General features: G+C 33.3%; 3 protein-coding genes across 4 annotated transcripts; 2 read left to right on the top strand and 1 right to left on the bottom strand.

The window, feature by feature from the left end:
- Window positions 1-1,557: 1,557 nt before the first annotated feature.
- On the bottom strand, window positions 1,558-3,775 carry dnajc12 (DnaJ (Hsp40) homolog, subfamily C, member 12). Its single transcript, XM_067385069.1, has 5 exons — window positions 3,394-3,775; window positions 2,991-3,069; window positions 2,594-2,733; window positions 1,985-2,114; window positions 1,558-1,904 (listed from the first exon to the last, which is right to left on the bottom strand). The coding sequence occupies exons 1-5, from the start codon at window positions 3,469-3,471 to the stop codon at window positions 1,822-1,824; spliced, it is 510 nt and encodes a 169-aa protein (XP_067241170.1). The 5' UTR covers window positions 3,472-3,775; the 3' UTR covers window positions 1,558-1,821.
- Window positions 3,776-3,988: 213 nt separating this feature from the next.
- Window positions 3,989-13,776, top strand: sirt1 (sirtuin 1). Its single transcript, XM_067385670.1, has 9 exons — window positions 3,989-4,266; window positions 5,526-5,642; window positions 5,858-6,096; window positions 6,182-6,334; window positions 7,842-7,989; window positions 8,093-8,172; window positions 8,965-9,151; window positions 10,541-11,167; window positions 12,078-13,776. Exons 1-9 carry the CDS (start codon window positions 4,023-4,025, stop codon window positions 12,350-12,352), a joined length of 2,070 nt encoding a protein of 689 aa, XP_067241771.1. The 5' UTR covers window positions 3,989-4,022; the 3' UTR covers window positions 12,353-13,776.
- Window positions 13,777-13,888: 112 nt separating this feature from the next.
- On the top strand, window positions 13,889-22,965 carry cacul1 (CDK2 associated cullin domain 1). Of its 2 annotated transcripts, none has more exons than XM_067385672.1 (8): window positions 13,889-14,090; window positions 17,352-17,478; window positions 17,579-17,681; window positions 19,149-19,244; window positions 19,348-19,450; window positions 19,571-19,660; window positions 22,605-22,743; window positions 22,828-22,965. In XM_067385672.1, the coding sequence occupies exons 1-8, from the start codon at window positions 14,021-14,023 to the stop codon at window positions 22,865-22,867; spliced, it is 768 nt and encodes a 255-aa protein (XP_067241773.1). In that variant the 5' UTR covers window positions 13,889-14,020; the 3' UTR covers window positions 22,868-22,965. The 2 variants fall into 2 exon arrangements, with proteins under 2 accessions (XP_067241773.1, XP_067241772.1); XM_067385671.1 differs by having other exon boundaries at window positions 13,889-14,219.
- The last annotated feature ends 42 nt before the right edge of the window (window positions 22,966-23,007 follow it).

Below are 23,007 nucleotides of genomic sequence, written 5' to 3'. Positions count from 1 at the left end.
TGCACAAGGAGGAAACCATATCATAATCACTTTTTTTTTAATCTTAAAATAAACAAAAATATGAATACAAAAATGACATTTTTAGAAGACACTACTGGCTTATATGTATGAATGTAATTATTAAATATAATTATTTAATATGAGTTAATCATTAATATTTAGTGAGTCGTATATTAGTTAAACACACTAAAATGAATTCTGCCACAGCCAACTTTATAATCATTTCCTGTGCAAACCGTGAAACCTGTGAAAACGTTTTCCTCACACTTCAATAGTTAGTAAACAATTCTGAAAAGACATTTAAAGGGTTAGTTCACCTAAAAATGAAAATAATGTCATTCATGTTGTTCCACACCCGTAAGACCTTCGATAATGTTCAGAACACAAATTAAGATATTTTTGTTGAAATTCGATGGCTCAGTGAGGCCTGCATAGCCAGCAATGACATTTCCTCTCTCAAGATCCATTAATGTACTAAAAACATATTTAAATCAGTTCATGTGAGTACAGTGGTTCAATATTAATATCATAAAGCGATGAGAATATATTTGGAGCGCCAAAAAAACAAAATAACGACATATATAGTGATGGCCGATTTCAAAACACTGCTTCAGGAAGCTTCGGAGCGTAATGAATCAGTGTATCGAATCATGATTCGGATCGCGTGTCAAACTGCTGAAATCACGTGACTTTGGCACTTCGGAGCATTATGAATCTTTTGTGTCAAATCAGCGGCTGCGCCCGAAAACTGGAAAATGCTGCCTTCGGAGGACACATTTCAAGGTAGGAAGGCATCAAGCACGTCCAAATCTAACGTTAGCTTCACTTCCTGAGATCCCTTCATCTGATCGATTTTTCAAGGCAGCATAGATGTATCCTTAGCTGCCTTTGATATCCCACAATCCTGTGCTTTCCATTCTGTGACAGTTGAGCTAGAAAAATAAAGATGGCATCCGAAAGTTGCGTTTGCTGATCAGTTTGTGTATAAATTACGATTTTGACCAACATTTTCCACTTTTGGTGTCATTTCTAGAGAGAAATTACAACTGTAGTAATTAAATATATGTTTAGTTCTGTAGATGATTAAAATGTTATGCTGCATCAGAAGTCTGTCCGAAATCCGTTTCATGAGGTGCCTTCATGCACAAACGCTGACTTACAAGTCATTGCTTGATAAGGCAGCGAGGCAGCAAGTCAGCTACCTAGGATTTCGGATGCAGCCAGCGGTTTGGAGCGCCAAAGTCACGTGATTTCAGCAGTTTGTCTGTTTGACACGTGATCCGAATCATGATTTGACACACTGATTCATTTGTGCTCCAATGCTTCCTGAAGCAGTGTTTTGAAATCGGCCATTACTTTATAAGTAGTTATTTTGTTTTTTTTGGCGTACCAAAAATATTCTTGTAGCTTTATAATATTAATATTGAACCACTTTACTCACATGAACTGATTTAAATATGTTTTTAGTACATTAATGGATCTTGAGAGAAGAAATGTCATTGCAGGCTATGAAGGCCTCACAGAACCATCGGATTTCATCAAAAATATCTTAATGTGTGTTCTGAAGATGAACGAAGGTCTTACGGGTGTGGAACGACAAGAGGGTGAATAATTAATGACATTATTTTCATTTTTGGGTGAACTAACCCTTTAAAGCATACAAAGCATCACTCCTGAACACTAATTTCAACATATATTAGCATCATCCTACAAAACAAACAACTGAATCATGCCATAAACATGTTGAAGCATAGTAAATGATTAGTCTGTTCTGATACTGATGATGCAGAATACATGTACTGAACAGCAGAAAATATTAATTTATATTTCATAGTTCCTGAACTTCAGTAAAAGGCCAGAGGGAGCTTCACCAGCCCATCGAAACCTGTGATGCCAACAATCGCCTGTGGGATAGAAACATTACGGTAAATCCAAGGAAAACTAATACATAACAGAAAAACTGTAAACATCCAAGAAAACTCACCTGACGGCAGTGATATTTCAGAAGCTTTCTGCTCCTCTGTGGATTCTCCATTCCCGATGTTCACGGGATTTGTGTCTTTTGCGGCCTCGAGCATCGGCTCTTTCTTGGTCCTCACAGCCCAATGCATCGACTGACCATCATTTTTGGAGACACAATAATGCAGGTTACAATATGTGATCACAAAACCAGTCATTAAGGTCAATTTTTTTTAAATTGAGATTTATACATCAATAAATCTTAATAAATAAGCTTTCCATTGATGTAGGACAATATTTGTTCGAGATACAACTATTTGAAAATCTGGAATCTGAGGGTGCAAAAAAATCAAAATATTGAGAAAATCACCTTTAATGTCCTTAGCATTGCATATCCACTCACAAAAATAAATTTTTTATATATTTACGGTAGAAAATGTACAAAATATCTTCAAGGAACATGATCTTTACTTAATATTCTAATGATTTTTGGCATAAAAGAAAAATCGATACCCATACAATGTATTGTTGGCTATTGCTACAATTATACCTGTGTGACTTATGACTGGTTTTGTGCTCCAGGGTCACATATAGCTGTTGCATGATTGAAATGCAATGCCTAAATAACACTTACAGTTTTAACCGAGTCACTGAGCGCTTGCCATTCGCTGAATGGGATTGCAATTCGACTTCTGAGCCAGAGATCGTAATTCTTTCTTTTCTTCTCATCTGTGAGAATCTCTTTAGCTTCCTGTAGCTTCTGGAACTCCTCCACTGCAAGAAGAAAATGACCAAAACAGATTCAAGCACTCTCTAACAATCAGAGAGGTCAACAAATGGCATTATATCAGTCATCGCCTGTTAGAGAACCGACATATGCGAATGTTTGTGGACAAAATGCATTGCAGATCATTTAAAAAAGTGGTAATAATTTATAGCAATGGTGTTATTATTTTTGGGGGGTGGTGCTATATGTCTCAAAGAATCAAAGAAAATGACATTTGCACAAAAAAAAAAGAAAAAGTTTGTACCTGCTTTGGGGTTCTCTGGGTGTTTGTCAGGGTGGCAGGCCAGAGCTTTCACTTTAAACTCATTGACAATCTGTTCAGTCTGTGAGAAATGCATATTATTTATTACTAGCATATAATGATACATGCATTGTCCAGCTATTTAATCAACCATTATGATGGCTGATGTCTCTGACACACAAGCAACAGGCTGTTTCACAATCAACAATCTTATTCTGTCACATGATGCACATGAATGCAATTATCAAATCTTTTCACATTACTGTACTTACAATAGATTAATTACTCCGATATTTATATGCTGAAGTTGCGATTATAATAATAATCTTAGTCATTTTAGATGCCTTTATAAACTAGCAGAAATAATAAAAACACAAGCCCTAAAAAACTATCATTGTGTGTTTACCGTTGACAGTTCATCGCAGCCGAGAAGCCCATAATAATCTTCAAAATCCTCCGTTCTGCAGTTCAGTATCGCCTCCATGCCTCCTATATTCAACTAAACACAAATTACCGTAAACTCGCTTAAATGTTTCGCTCAGTTCCGCCTGTAGCAGTAGATCGAGCGCGCATGCGCGCAAGTATTTGGAACTTTACGGTAGCAGGGCTTTTAAATGGCCTTCGTCACAGACGCTATGACTCATGCTAAATACTTCTGATTTAAATCAATAAAATAGTAAAAACAAACAAAAATCTTTTTTTGTGCATGAAGACTTTATGTAAGTATCTTAAAAGTTATTCACACAGATAAAAGTATCCCCATGGCTCCACTTTAATAACACCGCGGTATTTTTGACATAATTTAAAGAACACCTTGGTATTTGTATGGTGTTGAATGTAAACATAATTACGCCAATAAACTACTTTAAACTGAAGTATGTGCTGCTACTGTGGGCAAAGAGTAGTGTATATTCTTTGGAGGCAGTCACGTGCTCTGTAGTCTGACGCATCTACGGTCCATCTGCTAGTGACGTCACGTCACATCATTACCGGAAGGTCCTCCCGCGCCCCTCCTCCACTCACTCCCAGGCGAAGATGGCGGACGGCGAAAATAAACGGGCCGAACCTGCCGACGCCGCTGAGCTGGACGAGCCGCTTCTGAAGAGACCGAGACTTCTGGATCCGCCCGGTGATTCGGAGCTGAGCGCTGCTGGCGGAACCGAGCCGGTGGAGGCGGAACCGGCGCTGATGGACGAGACCCAGCAGGCCTCACTCAACAACAACAACAACAAGCACACTGAACCTGGACTGACCGCCGAACCAGAACCGGAGCTCTCTGGTACAACGTCGTTAAATTTTTTTATTGATTTATTCAATTTATTGGTTATTTTAGGTGTTTTTTTAGTCTCATGATAAGGTTTACTGCACGTTCACACAGTTTCACGTTACACTGTTTTCACGTTTGTGGGTTTTGAATGATTATTTAATGTAATAACAATTTAAATTATTTATTATTGTTTATATAATTTCATTAATTATTAGATATTATATTATTGTTATAATTGATATATATATATAACATTAACATATAAACATATTGTTTATTAATTAAAATTATACTTTATTTAATGATTATTAATTAATTGTTCACTAAATAAATACAATAATAATACTTATATTTATATAAATATACAATTTAATAATTATTAGATATATTATTGTTGGTTGATATATATAATTACAATTTCATTGTTTAATTAAACTTATATTTTATTTAATGATTATTAATTAATTGTTCACTTAATAAATACAATAATAATAATTATTATATTTAATTATGTAATCTAATTAATTGTTAGATATTATATTATTGCTATATATATTATAATTTCATTGTTTAATTAAAATTATATTTTATTTAATGATTATTAATTGTTCACTAAATAAATACAATAATAATACTTAATAGTAATACTTATTATTATTATATTTATTTATATAATTTAATTAATTATTAGATATTAGTTTATTCTTGTTATTTACATTTATATCATTTTATTTTAATTCAATATTTGTATGTTGTTATTATTATTATTAATATTATTTACTTTTTTAGTCATTATTGTTATTTTATTATTATATTTACTAGTTTTAGAAGGTCACTGCTTTGACATGTCACATCAACTCCATAAATATGTAATTGTTTTTTAAGTACATTTATTTACATGTTTGTATTTAGGCACTTTAATATAGCCTTTTTTGGGACAAATTACTTTAGTAAACCAGCTAAAATACTATTCAAGTTTATAAATCAACATGTTGACTCCTGCACAGATTGATCATATTTTCATGTTTATATTACTTGTAGTATTGCATTATCTTGCTTATTTGTTTAAATTAATAAATGCATTTTCTAAAAAAAAAAAAATCTAAAAAGATTAATGTTTAGAGTTCTGATTAAATTTGAGCAAAACTATTATTATAAGTCAAAGAAATGCACATAGTAACCATCTAGTCTAGTGGAAAACAGTAAGGCCAGCTGTATTGTACTGTTATTGTTGCTGTCTGAAATCATGTTTTTGTGTGGTTTGCACACAGAGTTCATTGACGAAGGTGTCCACCCCAATGGTTTTACGTCACCTGATCTTCTTCACGATGATGATGACTGCTCTTCTCGCGCCAGCTCCAGTGACTGGACGCCTCAACCACACATTGGTAAGTTTCGTTAGGTAAATCCGTTGGTTTACTGAGTGCCTGATGCATGTTGCAAGATGAAAATAAAGAACAGTTTATTCTGAGTCAAAAGTCTGACTGGAATAAGAGACTAAAGAATAATGTGCACAATTATACATATTTATTGCAAATTTCACATTCATTTCCTCTAAAATTTAGTGTTTTGTGAATGAAATGAAAGCATGGTTTTCTTTTAGGTTCCTATCGGTTCATTCAGCAGCACATCATGAGAGGAACCGACCCGAGGGCCATTTTAAAAGACTTGCTTCCCGAAACTGTCCTTCCACCAGATCTGGACGACATGACACTGTGGCAGATCATCATCAACATCTCAGAACCGCCCAAAAGGAAAAAGCGCAAAGACATCAACACATTAGAGGACGTTGTCCGACTCCTGAATGAGAGAAAGAAGGTTCTCGTGCTCACCGGCGCTGGGGTGTGTTTTTGATTTTCACTCTGAAACGCTTTCTGAACACATGCCCAATATATTGAATATTAATGTGTTCCTCTTGTGTCCGCAGGTGTCTGTTTCTTGCGGGATTCCTGACTTTCGGTCTAGAGATGGCATATACGCTAGACTCGCTGTGGATTTTCCTGACCTTCCTGATCCTCAAGCCATGTTTGACATAGACTACTTTAGAAGAGATCCCAGGCCTTTTTTCAAATTTGCCAAGGTTTGATGCGCTGTCTTCTCATTTGCATTTCTGCCAAGAATGGAAAACATGCATTTCAAATAAGGCAAGACACTACAGGCAAAAATATAATTTTTTTCATTCAAAGGTCAATATTGTGATTTTGGTCAAATTTTGCTTCCATAATGTCTTCTTTCAGACTAGTGGAAAGAAAACATCCAAAATAAACGTTGAATCTAGTTTTATCTGTATCTGTTGCACATATCTCATATATGTCAACAAAATTAACTCTAATTTTGAAGCTGGCTTTATCTAATTTCCGTTCTAGAAATGTATGCAAATTAGTGCATATTTAATTACACAGTGCCTCATTTGCATATTTAAACTAGTGCTGTCAAAAGATTAAAATTAATCTTGATTAATTGCATCCTTTTGTGCTAATCGTGAAATTAAGCATTTATGATTTATCTTGACAGATTTATTTTGTCGTCATTTGCTATAACCAGCAAAGTAAACAGATAAGACTCACAAAACTGTATTTTTTGCAAGCTTTTTTCAAGGTGCCTTTCCAAAAAAAGACACTTGGAGACTCCAAAAGGACACCTAATAACCAAATGATATAAGGAGTCCTAATAATTTATAAATGTATGCTCACCAAAGCACACACAGGGCAAAAAAACATTAGAAAACAAAACAAAAGAGCGTTTTTAGAGCTTGTATACGTTCTACACATCAAGTTGCGATACTGAACATCCTTGACCTGATTGCATTATATACTAAACAAACAACATGAATGTACTGAAATGCGTCTGTGCATAAATACAATGTGCAATCAGTTCGTCAAGAGCGCACATACAGGGTATGTTTGCGCGTCAGTATAATGGACTTGCGCGTGCTTAATGTGCGACTCCTGCTGAGAAATGTAGTTTGTGTATCATCTGGCCATAGAGCGGTGGGATGTTTTGACGTTACGTTCAGGCTTGCGCTCTTTAGAAACGATCACAGAATATGACACAGCTTGTGTTTTAATTTAATTATGCCCCTTTTCACAAGATGTAATATAAGTCTCTGGTGTCTCCAGAATGTGTCTGTGAAGTTTCAGCTCAAAATCCCCCACAGATCATTTATTATAGCTTGTCAAATTTGCCCATATTTGGGTGTGAGCAAAAACACGCCGTTTGTTGTGTGTGTCCCTTTAAATGCAAATGAGCTGCTGCCCCCGCCCCCTTTCCAGAAGAGGGCGGAGCTTTAACAACTCAACAACAACAAAGCTGGAGAATCTCATGCAGACAAAATGACGAAAGTGTTCAGCCTTACATCAATTTTGTGTTAAATTATTTGCACATTAAGGTTTTTGACTGAATCACATGCGTTAACGTTGACAGCCCTAATTTAAACATAACATTTCAGAAAACATGCAATGTAACAACTGTCTTAATGTACTGTGATTAATCACCTGTGGAAGCATGGTGATATCTACCCCATTATTCACATGCGATGTCTTCCTTTGAAGATGAATAACAATATCCTCTGTTTCATTATACTGTAGGAAATCTATCCAGGACAGTTCCAGCCGTCTCCATGTCACAGGTTCATATCAATGCTGGATAAGAAGGGAAGGTTACTGAGGAACTACACTCAGAACATCGACACACTGGAACAGGCCGCTGGTATCCAAAAGATCATTCAGTGTCATGGTATGTATGTGCTGTCATAATTCCTCATATGAATCAAGATTTGAATTATTCTCTCTTTATCTAGACTGTTTATTTATCATTTGTCTTTTACTATTTGTTTTAGGTTCTTTTGCGACTGCATCCTGTCTTGTCTGTAAACATAAGGTTGACTGTGAGGCCATAAGAGAGGATATATTCAACCAGGTAAATTTTAGCGTGCAAACTTAAAGTGCCCCTAATATGCAATTTAAAAAAAATATTACAACAGGTTTACATGCATTCAAGCACAAAAAAATTTTTTTTTTCTCATAACACACATTGCAGCATCAGCTCTTTTCTCAAAATGTCTGAAACGGTTCGTTCGAAGATTCCGTCTCTCTAAACTCTGCCTTTCTAAGAGCATGCTCTGCTCTGATTGGTCAGACGTCCCAGTCTGATGTGATTGGTCGACCGCTTACAGTGCATGTCAGAAACCAAACGCCCATATCTGAATTTCAGCTCTTCCTCAGCACTTGATACACTGTGATACGAACAGTAACAATGGTGTCGGTTTTTACTATAGCAACTACATCAATTTATCCACTAACCATTCAGAAACGTCTAAAAGTTGTAACTTCTTCCTGAGTCTCTCCATCAGTGTCGACTCCGGTTTGAACAATGTAAGGCTGAACACTTTCCTCATTTTGGCTGCGTGAGATTCTCCAGCTTTGTTGTTGTTGAGCTGTTAAAGCTCCGCCCTCTTCTGGAAAGGGGGCGGGAGCAGCAGCTCATTTGCATTTAAAGGGACACACACAAAAATGGTGTGTTTTTGCTCACACCCAAATAGGGGCAAATGTGACAAGCTATAATAAATGATCTGTGGAGGATTTTGAGCTGAAACTTCACACACACATTCTGGAGACACCAGAGACTTATATTACATCTTGTGAAAGAGACATTATTGGCCCCATTTAAGATGTTGTTGCGGCTTGTGAAACCTTTGTTGTATTTTTGCAGGTTGTTCCTCACTGTCCGAGGTGTCCGTCAGATATCCCATATGCCATCATGAAACCAGACATCGTCTTCTTTGGCGAGAACCTTCCAGAATTTTTTCACAGAGCCATGAAGCAGGATAAAGATGAGGTGGACCTTCTCATTGTGATTGGCTCCTCGCTGAAAGTGCGGCCAGTGGCTCTTATACCCAGTACGTTCTATCTTTTGCTTTCTTCTGTGATTTTCTGCGTCTGCTAGAATTTTGAAAAGGTAAAAATAAAGTTTTAAAAAAATATATAGCTTTTCTATTAAGATCATACATTTTCTGAGTATTCAAATTAGGGCTGCACGATATATCGAATGCTTTTGTCACGCGCATTTCGTCAGTAAAGCCGGTTCCCTGATTACCGTTAAATCTCCATCACCTGCTTTCAAATGGAGTGGCATTTAATAGACAGAGCCGTAGATCACTGAAAAGCCACGCAATATCGCGTTCATTATCGAAGGCGATTCATCTGCGTTATGAACGTGATATTGCGTGGCTTATCAGTGATCTACGGCTCTGTCTATTAAAATGCCGCTTCATTTGAAAGCAGGTGATGGCGATTTAGAGGCAATCAGGGAACCAGCTTTACTGACGAAATGCGCGTGACAAAAGCATTCGATATATCGCCCAGCCCTAGTATTAAATGCCACTGCATTTGAAAGCAGGTGATGGCGATTTAGCGGTAATCAGGGAACCGGCTTTATTGATGAAATGCGCGTGACAATCTCATGCGATATATCGTGCAGCCCTAATTCAAATATGATGCATCAGGTCTGGTTAAGAAGCCCAAATGTAATGTAATGCTTCTTCAAGCTCAAATTTTGATCTTTATTATATATATATATACTTTTTGTGTGCATTTTCTCAAATATTTTATTTTGCTTTTATTTTAAATGTACACTGCCCTCCAAAAGTTTGGAAACGCCCTAGAAAAGTGGGGTTTTGGACAATATTGGCATGAATCCTTTTTAATTTTGCACTGATAAGGAACAACACAAACTACAAAACAGTTTATACATATAAAAACTTAAATTTTCGATTCATCAAAATATCCACTATTAGCAGCTATCTGACCTAAACTGGGTTCTGATTGGTTCATTGTATTCTAAACTTAATTGGCAATCAATTATTGAAGCTATTAAGGTGTGCTGACCCAAAAATCTTTTACAAACCTGGGCCAAGATTAAACCAGTAACCAGCATCACCTGACTTTGACATGTATATATTGCCATTATTATGTAATCAAAATGAAAGTTATTATTGCTGGTCTTCAATGATAATGACAATGTCAAATTACTTTAATGTATTTGCACCAAAAAATGATAATATCATCCAAAACCACACTTTGCCAGGGGTGTTTCCAAACTTTTGGAGGGCGGTGTTTTAATTTAAATGTAACATTTTTATGATTTAATTAAGTAGCTTTTCATTGAAACCTAGTTCAGGAAACCCTGGTACACTTGATATTTACATGGTTTTCTGATCATAGTATTACCATGATTTTCCTTTCATAAAATGAAATGAAGTTTGTTTTCTAAATCTGTCTCTCTGCAGGCTCTATACCTCATGACGTGCCTCAAGTCCTGATAAACCGCGAGCCGTTGCCGCACCTGAACTTTGACGTGGAGCTGCTCGGAGACTGTGACGTCATCGTGAACGAACTCTGCCATCGTCTGGGTGGCGACTTTGAGCAGCTGTGCTACAACTCATCACGTCTCAGCGAGATCACAGAGAAACCGCCTGCCCCGTTACCTGCTCCGCCTGAACAGACGTCCGCTGAGAGCACGTCCACAGACCCCGATCACGCTCAGGCCCTCACAGACGCGTCAGAGGAAGTCAGAATCACTGGTTGTCAAAATTCACTTTCTCCCAAAAAGGAGGAGGAAATGGCATCTTCTCCAGCAGCCAGGCAAACAAGCCCTCATCCAGAGCCGTTACCGGAAACTAACACTGAAGAGCTGGTCTCAAAGACGGAAGAGTTGAACCCAAAAGTCCATTCTCCAAAGCCGGCGAGTCCCTGTAGGAAGGCAGCATGTGATGCTGCAGAAGCACTGGAAAGTACTGAGGACACGCAGTGCGCTAAGGATGAAGAAGCAACCGATCGTCAACGTGTTGTTAAAATGCGGAGACGGTGCTGGAGGAGCCGGATCTGTCAGAGTCCAATCAGCAAACGACTCGGAGGTAAAAATCTTTATATAATATAATATAATATAATATAATATAATATAATATAATATAATATAATATAATATAATATAATATAGAAACATTTTTAAAATGTTCTGCTATCAAAAATGATGTATTGGTGCAAATTACAAAACAAGTCTTTAAAACCTTTTATCAAAAATCAATATTGTAATTTTTACAATTAACTCTCTCTCTTGCTATATGTGTGTGTATGTATATATGTATTTATATTATATAGTTTTCATTTATATATCTATAGAGACAGAGATACAGTATAGATATTGTTATATTGAGATTTTTTTATTATATTTTATTATAAACATTGTTTTCATATTTTATTTATTACTTATATTTTTAATTTATGTATATACATATATTGTTTTTTATTATAAATATCATATAATTTTTTGGGATTTATATATTATTTATATTATATATTTTTAAATGTGTGTATAGATAGATAGACAGACAGACAGACAGATGTTTTTATTATAAATGTTATTTATTATTTATTTGTGTATGCTTTGCTATTAGTGGAGATTACTGGTGGAAACCAACACTTTTAAAATAAATGTGAGCCAATAAGTGGTCCTCTGCTGCCATCTGCTGGTTATAATCATAATTTCATAATTATACTTGCTGATAAAGTTCTTTTCACAGGTTTTGCTTTTAATTCATATTTAGACATTATAAAATCACTATTATGTTATATATTATTTTTATTATATATATTTTTAATTTAAGAATTGATGGGTTTTGACTGCGTTTTTGTATCTTAAGATTTTTCATAAAATAACTATTGCTTAAGATGCTTATAATCAAAGCAATCAGATATTTCAAGTTTCAAGTTTTTTAAATGATCATTGCACGCATGATGGTAATTGCTTCTGTTTCTGTTCCGCAGCCTCACAGTATTTATTTCAAGCACCGAACCGCTACATTTTCCACGGGGCTGAGGTTTACTCCAGTTCTGAAGACGAGACCTCCAGTTCCTGCGGCAGCGACAGTGAAGGCTCTCGCTGCAGCGCGGACACTTTCGAAAACGAGGACAGTGACGTGGAGGAAGATGGTGCGGCAGTGACGGAGAAAGACGCAGACGGCCACCTCGCAGAGACAGTACAAGACAGTGAACACAAACGCCTTCAAACAGACTGCACAGCAGACACAAACCACCATTAAAACACCAGAACTCACTAGCACCAGCTCTATTTAATGTGCTCAAGTTTCTTTGATATATTTTTGTATTTCCCTCCCTCCTAAACCCCCTGTTATGTCTTCTAATGCATGCAACATCTCTTTTGTTTGGCTTATAAACCTTACTTTTGTTTGTCTGTTTGTACTTTTGCATTTTTAGATGTAAAATATATACGTTTGATTCCGGTGAATGTTTCTGCCTGAGAACACAGTGGGATTGAACTTGCCATGTAATTGTTTGGGATAACAAAAGGGAATGATTTTCAAACCAAAGATCACTTTTTCTGTATAGTTTGCTTTTTGTCACTGAATTTACAAGTTTCCTGTTGGATCTGCTCACTGGTCGTGTCCAGCATATACACCGAATTGTGGCATTTTCAGACATTTGCCAGCTGCGGTCAGCCTACTGTTGAAGACTTTTATACCCAGTAAAGTTTGATAGTCATCAAACAGGTGTTTTCCATTAGATTTCAGGTTTAAATGCATAGAAATAAATTATTTACATGCTTTCACGCTCTTGGAATTCCTGTCCTCAAGCATTAAAGTTCTTAATCAGTTGTTTTTGTTTGTTAAAAACCTATTCATGGACAAAAGTGCCCTTGCTCTCATTAACTGGGCATTAAAATCTTTATGACGCTGCTTTATGAAGCAACATGACTATGATTCCCTCATGCAGTTTTGTTGTATTTTCTTATTCTGACTACTTTAATGTTAAAAAAAAGAATATTTTCATGTCACATATTTTGTTTACGTTCATGCAGATTGGTGATTCTGCACAAAACTTAATTGTCAGACAATACAGACTTCATAAATGTAGCATTTTTGACTGTTTTTACTCGCCCGCTTGCGAAATGCTGTACATGATGCATGCAACTTTTAAGAAAAGTAGATAAGTATTTTGCTTGGTAATAAAATATTAAAAGGTTGATTATTTGTAGCTGTGTTTAAATAGGCTTGACCATAGTTGCATTTTTAAACTATTTCATAAAGTTGCATTTTTAAAAATGTGCAGTGTACTTTACATTTACTGTAGTAAAACGGCACATTTGTATGCATTTTCTAATTTATTAATGCAAAAACGCATATTTTAAAAGATAATAGACAGCTAAAAGGCTTTAAACAGCATTTTTATTCTAGTGTTGAAGAAACTGGAGGCAAATAGCAATAATTAAGTGGTTACTAGGTAAATAACAATCCTTGATCAAATAACTGGCTTTGTTGTGGCCTGTTTGAATATATAGTTTTACATTATATATTACCATGATTTCAGGTTAAATAAATAATATATCATACAAGTGGAATGTTTAAAAATAGCTTAAGTTTGATCAAATCAGCTATAAAATTGATTTTAAAAATCAAAAGAATTGTATTATAAAGTACAAGATTTCAAATGTTTATGTTTGAAGGATAGCAAAAATAAAAATTTGAAATAAAAACAAATACATTTCTATTTTTTTCCAGCGACCGCGGACTCTTATTTTGACATAAGACTTGTTTTGACACATCCGCCATTTACGGAAGTCCGTGTCGCATCTCTTCGACAACAAAATAAGCAGGAGTGAAACTGAAATCGTCAACATGCGTCGATCATCGATCAGCTGAAGAAGATCTGAGCTGACATGGACTTCTGAAGTTTGTCAGTGAGGCAGCAGGATGGAGGAGATGGAGGAGGACCCGCTGGAGATGATTGAGGATGATAATCACAACTGCAGCGCTGCTGAGGGTGTGTGTGAGAGTGTGTGTTCACCTGAGCAGGTGTGTGTGGATTATGATTCCAGTAGCGAGTCCGACAGTTCGGCCACATCTGCGTCTAACAGCGCCGCGCTGCTGCTCAACTCGACCTCCAAGTTCCGTGAGTCACACTCTGAACACCTGAACACCCGTGCAGTCATGTGTCAGATGGCAACACTAGGGTTATTTGATATTTACCATGGTACTACAATTCATGTACCATAGTATTTCAAGATACTGCCAAGAACATGTCCAAAATTCGAAACGTTAGTCGTAATACATAAATTCTATATATATTTATATTTACATTTATTTATATATAACATGTGTATATGTGTATATATAATGATTTTTTTAAAATAGATTTATTTTAAGTTTTTTTCAGAATTATTTTAAGATTTTTTAATTTTTTATCAAATATTTGATGAATATGTATGTGTGTATATATATATATATATATATATATATATATATATATATTAATTTTAATTCTTTTGTAAAGAGAATATTTTGTATTTAATAATTATTTTAATAATTTATTTTAATTTTTAATTCTTTGATGAATGGATTATATATATATATATATATATTATACATTATGCATTTAATGTACATAAAATATTCTATTAATCAAAGATAAACAATAAAATAAAATCTTAAATTCTAACAATATTTTTTTAATAATTCTAATATATATATATATATATATATATATATAGAGATATATATATATATATATATATATATATATTAGAATTATTAAAAAAAATATTGTTAGAATTTAAGATTTTATTTTATTGTTTATCTTTGATTAATAGAATATTTTATGTACATTAAATGCATAATGTATAATATATATATATATAATCCATTCATCAAAGAATTAAAAATTAAAATAAATTATTAAAATAATTATTAAATACAAAATATTCTCTTTACAAAAGAATTAAAATTAATATATATATATATATATATATATATATATATATATATATATATATATATATATATATATATTAGAATGACTTAAGATTTTTTTTATTAATTATATGTAATCTATATATATAATCTATTCATCAATTAATTGAAAAAATAATTATTAAAATAATTATTACATGTATAATATGTAATATAATGTAATATAAAAATGAATATTTTTTATGTATAATATATATATATATATATATATTCCATTCATCAAAGAATTGAAAATAAAAAAATAAATTATTAAAATAATTATTACATATAAAATATTATGTTTACAAAATAATTCAAAATATGATTTAAATATGTATACAGTGCTCTCCACAATTATTAGCACTCTTAGTAAATATGAGCGAAGGCGGCTGTGAAAATAAATCTGCATTGTTTATCCTTTTGATCTTTCATTCAAAACATTCACAAAATTCTAACCTTTCATTGAAGGAAAATAGTTGTGGGGGGAAACTCACATTATGAAATAAATGTAAAATATCTCTCAAGTATATTCCCATTCACATTTACATTTTTTTAGCACACCAGGGTGATCATGAACATGATATTGTCCAGCCATGACTTCCTGTTCCACAGGAATATAAACATGAGGAAACACAAATGCCAAATTCCCTTCTTCATTCATCACAATGAGTAAAACCAAAGAATATAGTTCTGATGTGCAGCAAAATATTGTTGAGCTTCACAAAATAGAAAGGGCTGTAAGAAAATAGCTGAGGCATTGAAAATCCCCATTTCCACCATCAGGGCAATAATTAAGAAGTTCCAATCAACTAAACATGCTATATTCAGTTGTCAGACACGACTGGAACTTCAAACGGGACAGGCTTCTGTGGTCAGATGAAACTAAAACAAGAGGTTTTTGGCAGCAAACCCACCAGATGGGTTTGGCGCACACATGGATAAAAAGTACCCCATGTCCACGGTTAAATATACTGCTGGATCTTTAATGTTGTGGGCCTATTTTTGTGCTGGAGGTCCTGGACATCTTGTTCAGATACATGGCATCACGGATTCTATCAAATACCAACAGATAAAAAATCAAAACCTGACCGCTTCTGCTAGAAATCCAGTAATGGGCCGTGGTTGGATCGTCCATCAGGACAATGATCCAAAACAAACATCAAAACCAGCACAAAAATGGGTCACTGAGCACAAAATGAAGCTTCTGCCACGGCCATCTCAGTCCCCTGACCTGAACCCTAAAGAAAATGAGTGGAGTGAACTGAAGAGAAGAAGCACCAGCATGGAGCTGGGAATCTGAAGGATCTGGAGAGATTCTGCATGAAGGAATGATCTCTGATCTCTGGTCAGGTATTCTCCAAACTCATCAGGCATTATAGGTAAAGACTCAGAGCTGTTCTCTTGGCAAAAGGAGGTTACAAAAAGTTTTGAATAAAAGAGTGCCAATAATTGTGGCCAGTGAAACATTTATTTCATAATGTGAGTTTCCCCCCACTTTCAACTATTTTCCTAAAGGTTATAATTTTGTGATTTTTTTTTTTTTAATGAAAGATCAAAAGGATAAACAATGCAGATTTATTTTAACAGCTGCTTTTGCTCATATTTACTAAGGGTGCCAATAATTGTGGAGGGCACTGTATATTAGAATTTTTTATTAATTCTTTGATGAATTGAATATTTTATGTACATAAATGTATAGTCTATTCATCATATAATTAAAAATAAAAAAGTAAAATAAATTTAAAATAATTATTACATATAAAATAATTTTTATATGTATTATAATGTAATATAAAATTAATAATTTTCTTATGTAAAAAAATATATAAAAAATAAATTATTAAAATTATTCCATAAAATATTCTGTTTACAAAAGAATGTATATATTAAAGAATATAGATAATATATATATTTCTTATTTTATTTTTTTATTAATGCTTTGATGAATTGAATATTTTATGTACATACATGTTAATATATATAATCTATTCATCATAGAATTAAAAATAAAAAATCTTATAATATATATATATATATATATTAGTCATCATGTTATTGCCTTGTTTCCATCTCTAAAAAAAGTATTGCCATGCCCAAAATCATAGCATCATATATGTACCTTGTTATAATGATATTGCGCTGAATATGGTCATATTTAAGCACCTTGGTTCTGCTAAAATACTTATTTTTGTATGAAGTAGAGAGTAGTTTATTAAAAGCCTCGTCCTTCAGTAAATGTCATGTGTGAGTCGCTTCTGTTCGTTTGACCCTGATGTTCATGTGTCCATGTGTCCAGTCTTGAATGCAATGACAGCAGAAGACTACAGGACAGTTTACTGGCCAAAGCTAGAGAGAGCCATTGAGCATCTGCTCACTCAGAGCCCAATGGACCACATCTCCATCTCATACGAACAGATCTACAGGTTAGTCTTACTGGAGTTAAAGGAGCAAAACACCTTTGGCAACAGAATCTATTTGTTTTTTAATCTAGTAATATGTCTTTTTTGTTTTGTCCTCTTCCAGTCACGTTTATAAGTGCGTGTGCCAACAACACTCAGAGCTGCTCTACAATGACTTGATGTGGAAGATCACGTCTCATCTTGAACAAGTGTCTTCTGAGCTACAGGTCAGTATATCCACACAATTAAACCTGTGAGTAAAGTGTTAAAGTGAGCTTTTAAAACACACACTGCAACACTGAAATCATTTTTTCACATTTAAATGAATGCATAATACTTTTAACACATTTAAAAGGAAATTTTATACATGGCAAAATACAATTTTAAATAAAAGAAGTAAAATAATAAAAAAATGTCATGTTTTATTACATTTTAAAATAACAAATTTGTATACATGGCAAAATAAGATTTTTAGAGAAAAAAAGCAAAATAATGCATGCATAAATAATTTCATTTTACTAACACAATTAAATTAACAAATTTTATACATGGTGCAAAATGTTTTTAAATAAAAGAAGCAAAATAATACGTTTAAATAAATATTTTTTTTTAAATTACAAAAAATTATAAAAAATAACATTTTTAAATATTTTTTATTTTATTAAGACTATTATTTTTGTTTTGTATTATTTTTATTTTTTCTAAAAAACATGCTTTAAATAATTTGTAATTAAAATTACTTTGTATAACCTTTTTTATTAAAATTAAAATTTTAAAAATTTTAATAAAATTGTTTATTAAATTTTTTTGTATTTGTTTTTATTTGATTAATCTTCTATTATTAATATTTTTATACATTTGTAATTTAGTTTGTTTTTGTAAAAATGTTTTTTTAGAAAGAAGAGATAAAGTAATAAATTAAAAGATGTATTTAGAATATGTTAATAAAATGTACTTTTTTATTAAAACTCATCATGTTTTATTTTATTAATTATATTAATATTTTTATGAGTTTTTATTTAGATTTTTTTATTAATCTGGAGTGCAGGGACAGGAAATGACCAGTAGTTGTGTCATGAAACTCTCGAAAATGTTTAAATAAAAGAAGCAAAATAATGCATGCAAACATTTTTTTTTTAGTCATTTTTAATTACACTTAAAATAAATGTATACATGACATAATATTTTTTTGTTTATGCATGCATTATTTTGCTTCTTTTATTTAAAAATTATATTTTAGTATATAAAGTAATTTTTATTAACACATTTAAAATAAAATGTTTAAATTTTTGTTTGTTTTGTTTTTTGTTTTTTTAAATACATGCTTAAAATGATTTGTAATTTATTTTAACCCTAATTTGTTAATAAAATTGAATTTGTATAAACTTTTTATTAATTTTATTTGATTCATTTTTGTTTTTATTAATATTTTTATACATTTGTAATTACTTATTTTTTTTTAGACGTATTTAAAATGTTAATAAAATGTCCTTTTTATTAAAACTTAGCATGTTTTATTTTATTAATTGTATTTTTATGAGTATTTTAATTTGTATTTTATGAGTTTTTATTTAGATTTTTTATTAGTCTGGAGTGCAGGGACAGAAAATGGCCAGTAGTTGTGTCATGAAACCCTGATCAGAGAATCTATCCATCATAATAAAATGCTGCTGTTCATCTCCTCTCTTCTGAAGGCCAGCCCACCAGAACATTTGATTGAAAACTTCAACCTGGCTCTGACGCAGTACACCGCCGCCCTACACTGCATCGTTCCCGTCTTCATCTATATGGTAAAGTGCAGACAGTCTGTGTTTTGGAATGTCATTTGTAACATAACACTTTCATTTAAATTCTGTGTTAATGGATCTGCCTTTGAACGCAATTTTGTTAAAGAACAAGTTCTACATTGAAACCAAGCTGAACCGAGACCTGCGGGACGACCTTATGAAGCTTTTCTCGGATCATGTAGCAGAAAAACACGTCAGCACGTTACTGCGTGAGTGCAAATCATTTGAAGAAGATTCGTTATGCCAGAAGAAATGCACACATCTGATGATCACATTCTGAGTGGAACTTAATGCAAATACATTAATTCAAGTGTTGTTGTTTTTCTCAGCTCTTCTTAAAAAGGCTCATTCCATGCCATTTCAAGTCAAACCGTCAACTATGGAGAGTGTTGTGAAAGGTCTTTACACCCTCCGGCCAGGTAAAATGCTTTTTACTGAAGTGTTTTGGCTTTAATGCAGGTGCACGTTTATATATGTCGGGGTTGCTGTTCTTCTCACACTACATGACTACATGCACCGATTTGCAACTAAAATAGTATATGAATATATGATATCTAGCATGCTAAATATTTTACAGGCATCTGCGCTTCTTTCAGATTGCGTCTTTGATAATACACACTAAATGAGTGCCGAATTGCCTGCGATTTCCACAACTGTCGGCTCAAATCGTGCAGTGTGTAAGCGACATTAGAAAAACATTTAAACCTGAACTGAAGCACTCGGTGCATGGCTGTGTCTGTAATCCTGAACTGAGCTTCAGTTGATGATCTGTATTCATTTACAGACACGTTCAGTGGTTTTGTTTTGGTGTCAGAGCGACGCTGTCATTGGTGTTTGTGTCTCATGTTTGTCTTTCACAGATCCAACAGGCTTTTTATGTAACAATTTGTACTGGAGAAATGTTTGGTTATGCAAATATCATTTTTACCTATGTACATTTCACCTTTTACCTATGTGCTTCATGTGTTTTTCATTTGAAGTTGGAATAGTTCACTTTTAAATAAACATTTGCTGATAATTTACTCACCCCCATGTCATCCAAGATGTCCATGTCTTTCTTTCTTCAGTTGAAAAGAAATTAAAGTTTTTGATGAAAACATTCCAGGATTTTTCTCCTTATAGTGGACTTGAATGGGCACCAAACGATTGAAGGTCAAAATTAGTTTTACTGCTGCTTCAAATTGTTCTACATGATCCCAGATGAGAAATAAGGGTCTTATCTAGTGAAACCATCACTCATTTTCTAAAAAAAATTGAAAATTATATAAGTTTTAACCTTAAATGCTCATCTTGAACTAGCTCTCTTCTTCTTCTTCTCTATTAGAATTCCAGCAGTGTAGACACTGCTAAGTGTATTACTGCCCTCCACAGGTCAAAGTTTGAACTAATTTTTATATGCAACATGCTAATTCAATAGTATATAACAATTAGTCCAAACTTTGACCTGTGGAGGGCAGTAATACACTTAGCAGCGTCTACACAGCTGGAATTCTAATAGAGAAGAAGAAGAAGAGAGCTTGTTCAAGATGAGCATTTAAGGTTAAAACTTATGTAATTTTCAATTTTTTTTAGAAAATGAGCAATGGTTTCACTAGATAAGACCCTTATTTCTCGTCTGGGATCATGTAGAACAATTTGAAGCTGCAGTAAAACTAATTTTGACCTTCAATCGTTTGGTGCCCATTCAAGTCCACTATAAGGAGAAAAATCCTGGAATGTTTTCATCAAAAACCTTCATTTCTTTTTGACTGAAGAAAGAAAGACATCTTGGATGACATGGGGGTGAGTAAATTATCAGGAAAAGTTTATTTAAAAGTGAACTAATCCTTTAATAGTTAGTTAATAGTGAGAATTGGACCTTAAACTAAAATCACTTCAGAAAGGAAAATACTGTCAAGTGCAACATGTGCAGTACAAGTCTGTCATATAAGCTACATAATATTATAATGAGAACATTATAATTGTCTGCTTGGGACACGGCTTTTAATGCTGAGACTTTTGGTTTTGCAATGAGGCTCTCAAAAATTATATAAAAATTTGGATTTAGATTTATCGCCAATATATCAGTTATCAGCTTTCAAATATAAAGAATTATCAATTATTGGTATTGGACAAAATTTAAAGAAAAAACAATAATAATATTAATTAGATCCTTAAATTAGGACATAGACTTACACTACCGTTCATAAGTTTGGAAGATTTTTAATATTTTTAAAAGAAGTTTCGTCTACTCACCAAGATTGCATTTATTTAATTAAAAATACAATAAAAACAGTAATATTGTGAAATATTATTACAATTTAAAATAACTATTTTCTATTGGAATATAATATAAAATGTAATTTATTTATGTGTTGGAAAAGCTGAATTTTCAGCATCGTTACTCCAGTCTTCAGTGTCACATGATCCTTCAGAAATCATTTTAATATTATGATTTGCTGCTCAAGAAACATTTATTATTATTATTATTATTATCAATGTTGAAAATATTCAGGATTCCTTGATGAATAGAATGTTCAAAAGAACAGCATTTATCTGAAATACAAAGCTTCTGTAGCATTATACACTACCGTTCAAAAGTTTGGGGTCAGTAAGAATGTTTATTTTTATTTTTTTGAAAAGAAATTAAAGAAATTAATACTTTTATTCAGCAAGGATGCATTAAATCAATCAAAAGTGGCAGTAAAGACATTTATAATGTTACAAAAGATTAGATTTCAGATAAACACTGTTCTTTTGAACTTTCTATTCATCAAAGAATCCTGAAAAAAAATATTGTACACAAATATTTTGTACAATTGTACACATTAAATGTTTCTTGAGCAGCACATATTAAAATGATTTCTGAAGGATCATGTGACACTGAAGACTGGAATAATGATGCTGAAAATTCAGCTTTGCCAACACAAGAATAAATTACATTTTCAAATATTTTCAAATAGAAAAGTTATTTTAAATTGTAATAATATTTCACAACATTACTGATTTTACTGTATTTTTAATTAAATATATGCAGCCTTAGTGAGCAGACAAAACTTCTTTATAAAACATTAAAAATGTTCCCAATCCCAAACTTTTGAACGGTACTGTATGTTTATTCAGACACCTGCAATGAATCCAGTTGAATGTATTAATCCACTGACAGCCGTAAAAATGCCCTTTAAAAGTGTTACTGAATCAAATCTTTGTTCAGAGTTTGAATTGTTCTGAATGCACAATAATCACAAATCACTTTGGAAATTAATTCAGATCGCTTTTTTAAGACAAAGATTTTCACCTCTTATATATAATTTCTTTATAAATGCACCACAGTAGTGTATGATGGGAGATGTCATTATTAGCCATATGCTTTTTCCCCTCTAGACTGGGTTCCTCTTGCTCCGGCTCTGTTTTCGAGATTCATTCCTCAGATCGATCCTCCTGCTCTGGAGTCTCAGCTCCCGTATTACGCTGCTCAAGACAAAAAACTGCAGATGGAGCTGTGTCAGAACGGCTTCTCCAGGTAATGCTGTCTGCGAACCTCAGGCTATGTCTGCAAATTATGCTAAATAATACGACTAACTTGACCTGACCCATTGTTTCGCAGGGGCGATCAGTCGCGGAAGCGAGCGAGTGAAGAATCGTGACAGTGAAGTGGATTTTTACTCTACTTCAGCGGGCTGAAAGACACAGACATGCCCGAACAGAGACGGTTCATCTGTTCACACAGTCCTTTGGGAATTCTCGGATATTTTGAGGATTCTCAAAAGCATTACAGAACTACACA

The sequence above is a fragment of the Chanodichthys erythropterus genome, chromosome 5, assembly GCF_024489055.1.
Source record: "Chanodichthys erythropterus isolate Z2021 chromosome 5, ASM2448905v1, whole genome shotgun sequence".
Classification (NCBI taxonomy): domain Eukaryota; kingdom Metazoa; phylum Chordata; class Actinopteri; order Cypriniformes; family Xenocyprididae; genus Chanodichthys; species Chanodichthys erythropterus.
This window is presented reverse-complemented; position numbering and strand designations above follow the sequence as displayed.

Coding starts and splice junctions, on each gene's coding strand:
- dnajc12 (XM_067385069.1), bottom strand. CDS start 3,471: ATGGAGGCGATACTGAACTGCAGAACGGAGGATTTTGAAGATTATTAT. Junction 2,734..2,990: donor CCCAGAGAACCCCAAAGCAG/GTACAAACTTTT, acceptor TTCTTCTTGCAG/TGGAGGAGTTCCAGAAGCTA. Junction 1,905..1,984: donor TGAAATATCACTGCCGTCAG/GTGAGTTTTCTT, acceptor TCTATCCCACAG/GCGATTGTTGGCATCACAGG.
- cacul1 (XM_067385671.1), top strand. CDS start 14,021: ATGGAGGAGATGGAGGAGGACCCGCTGGAGATGATTGAGGATGATAAT. Junction 17,479..17,578: donor TCATACGAACAGATCTACAG/GTTAGTCTTACT, acceptor GTCCTCTTCCAG/TCACGTTTATAAGTGCGTGT. Junction 17,682..19,148: donor AAGTGTCTTCTGAGCTACAG/GTCAGTATATCC, acceptor TCTCTTCTGAAG/GCCAGCCCACCAGAACATTT.
- sirt1 (XM_067385670.1), top strand. CDS start 4,023: ATGGCGGACGGCGAAAATAAACGGGCCGAACCTGCCGACGCCGCTGAG. Junction 6,097..6,181: donor TCGTGCTCACCGGCGCTGGG/GTGTGTTTTTGA, acceptor TTGTGTCCGCAG/GTGTCTGTTTCTTGCGGGAT. Junction 7,990..8,092: donor AAAGATCATTCAGTGTCATG/GTATGTATGTGC, acceptor TATTTGTTTTAG/GTTCTTTTGCGACTGCATCC.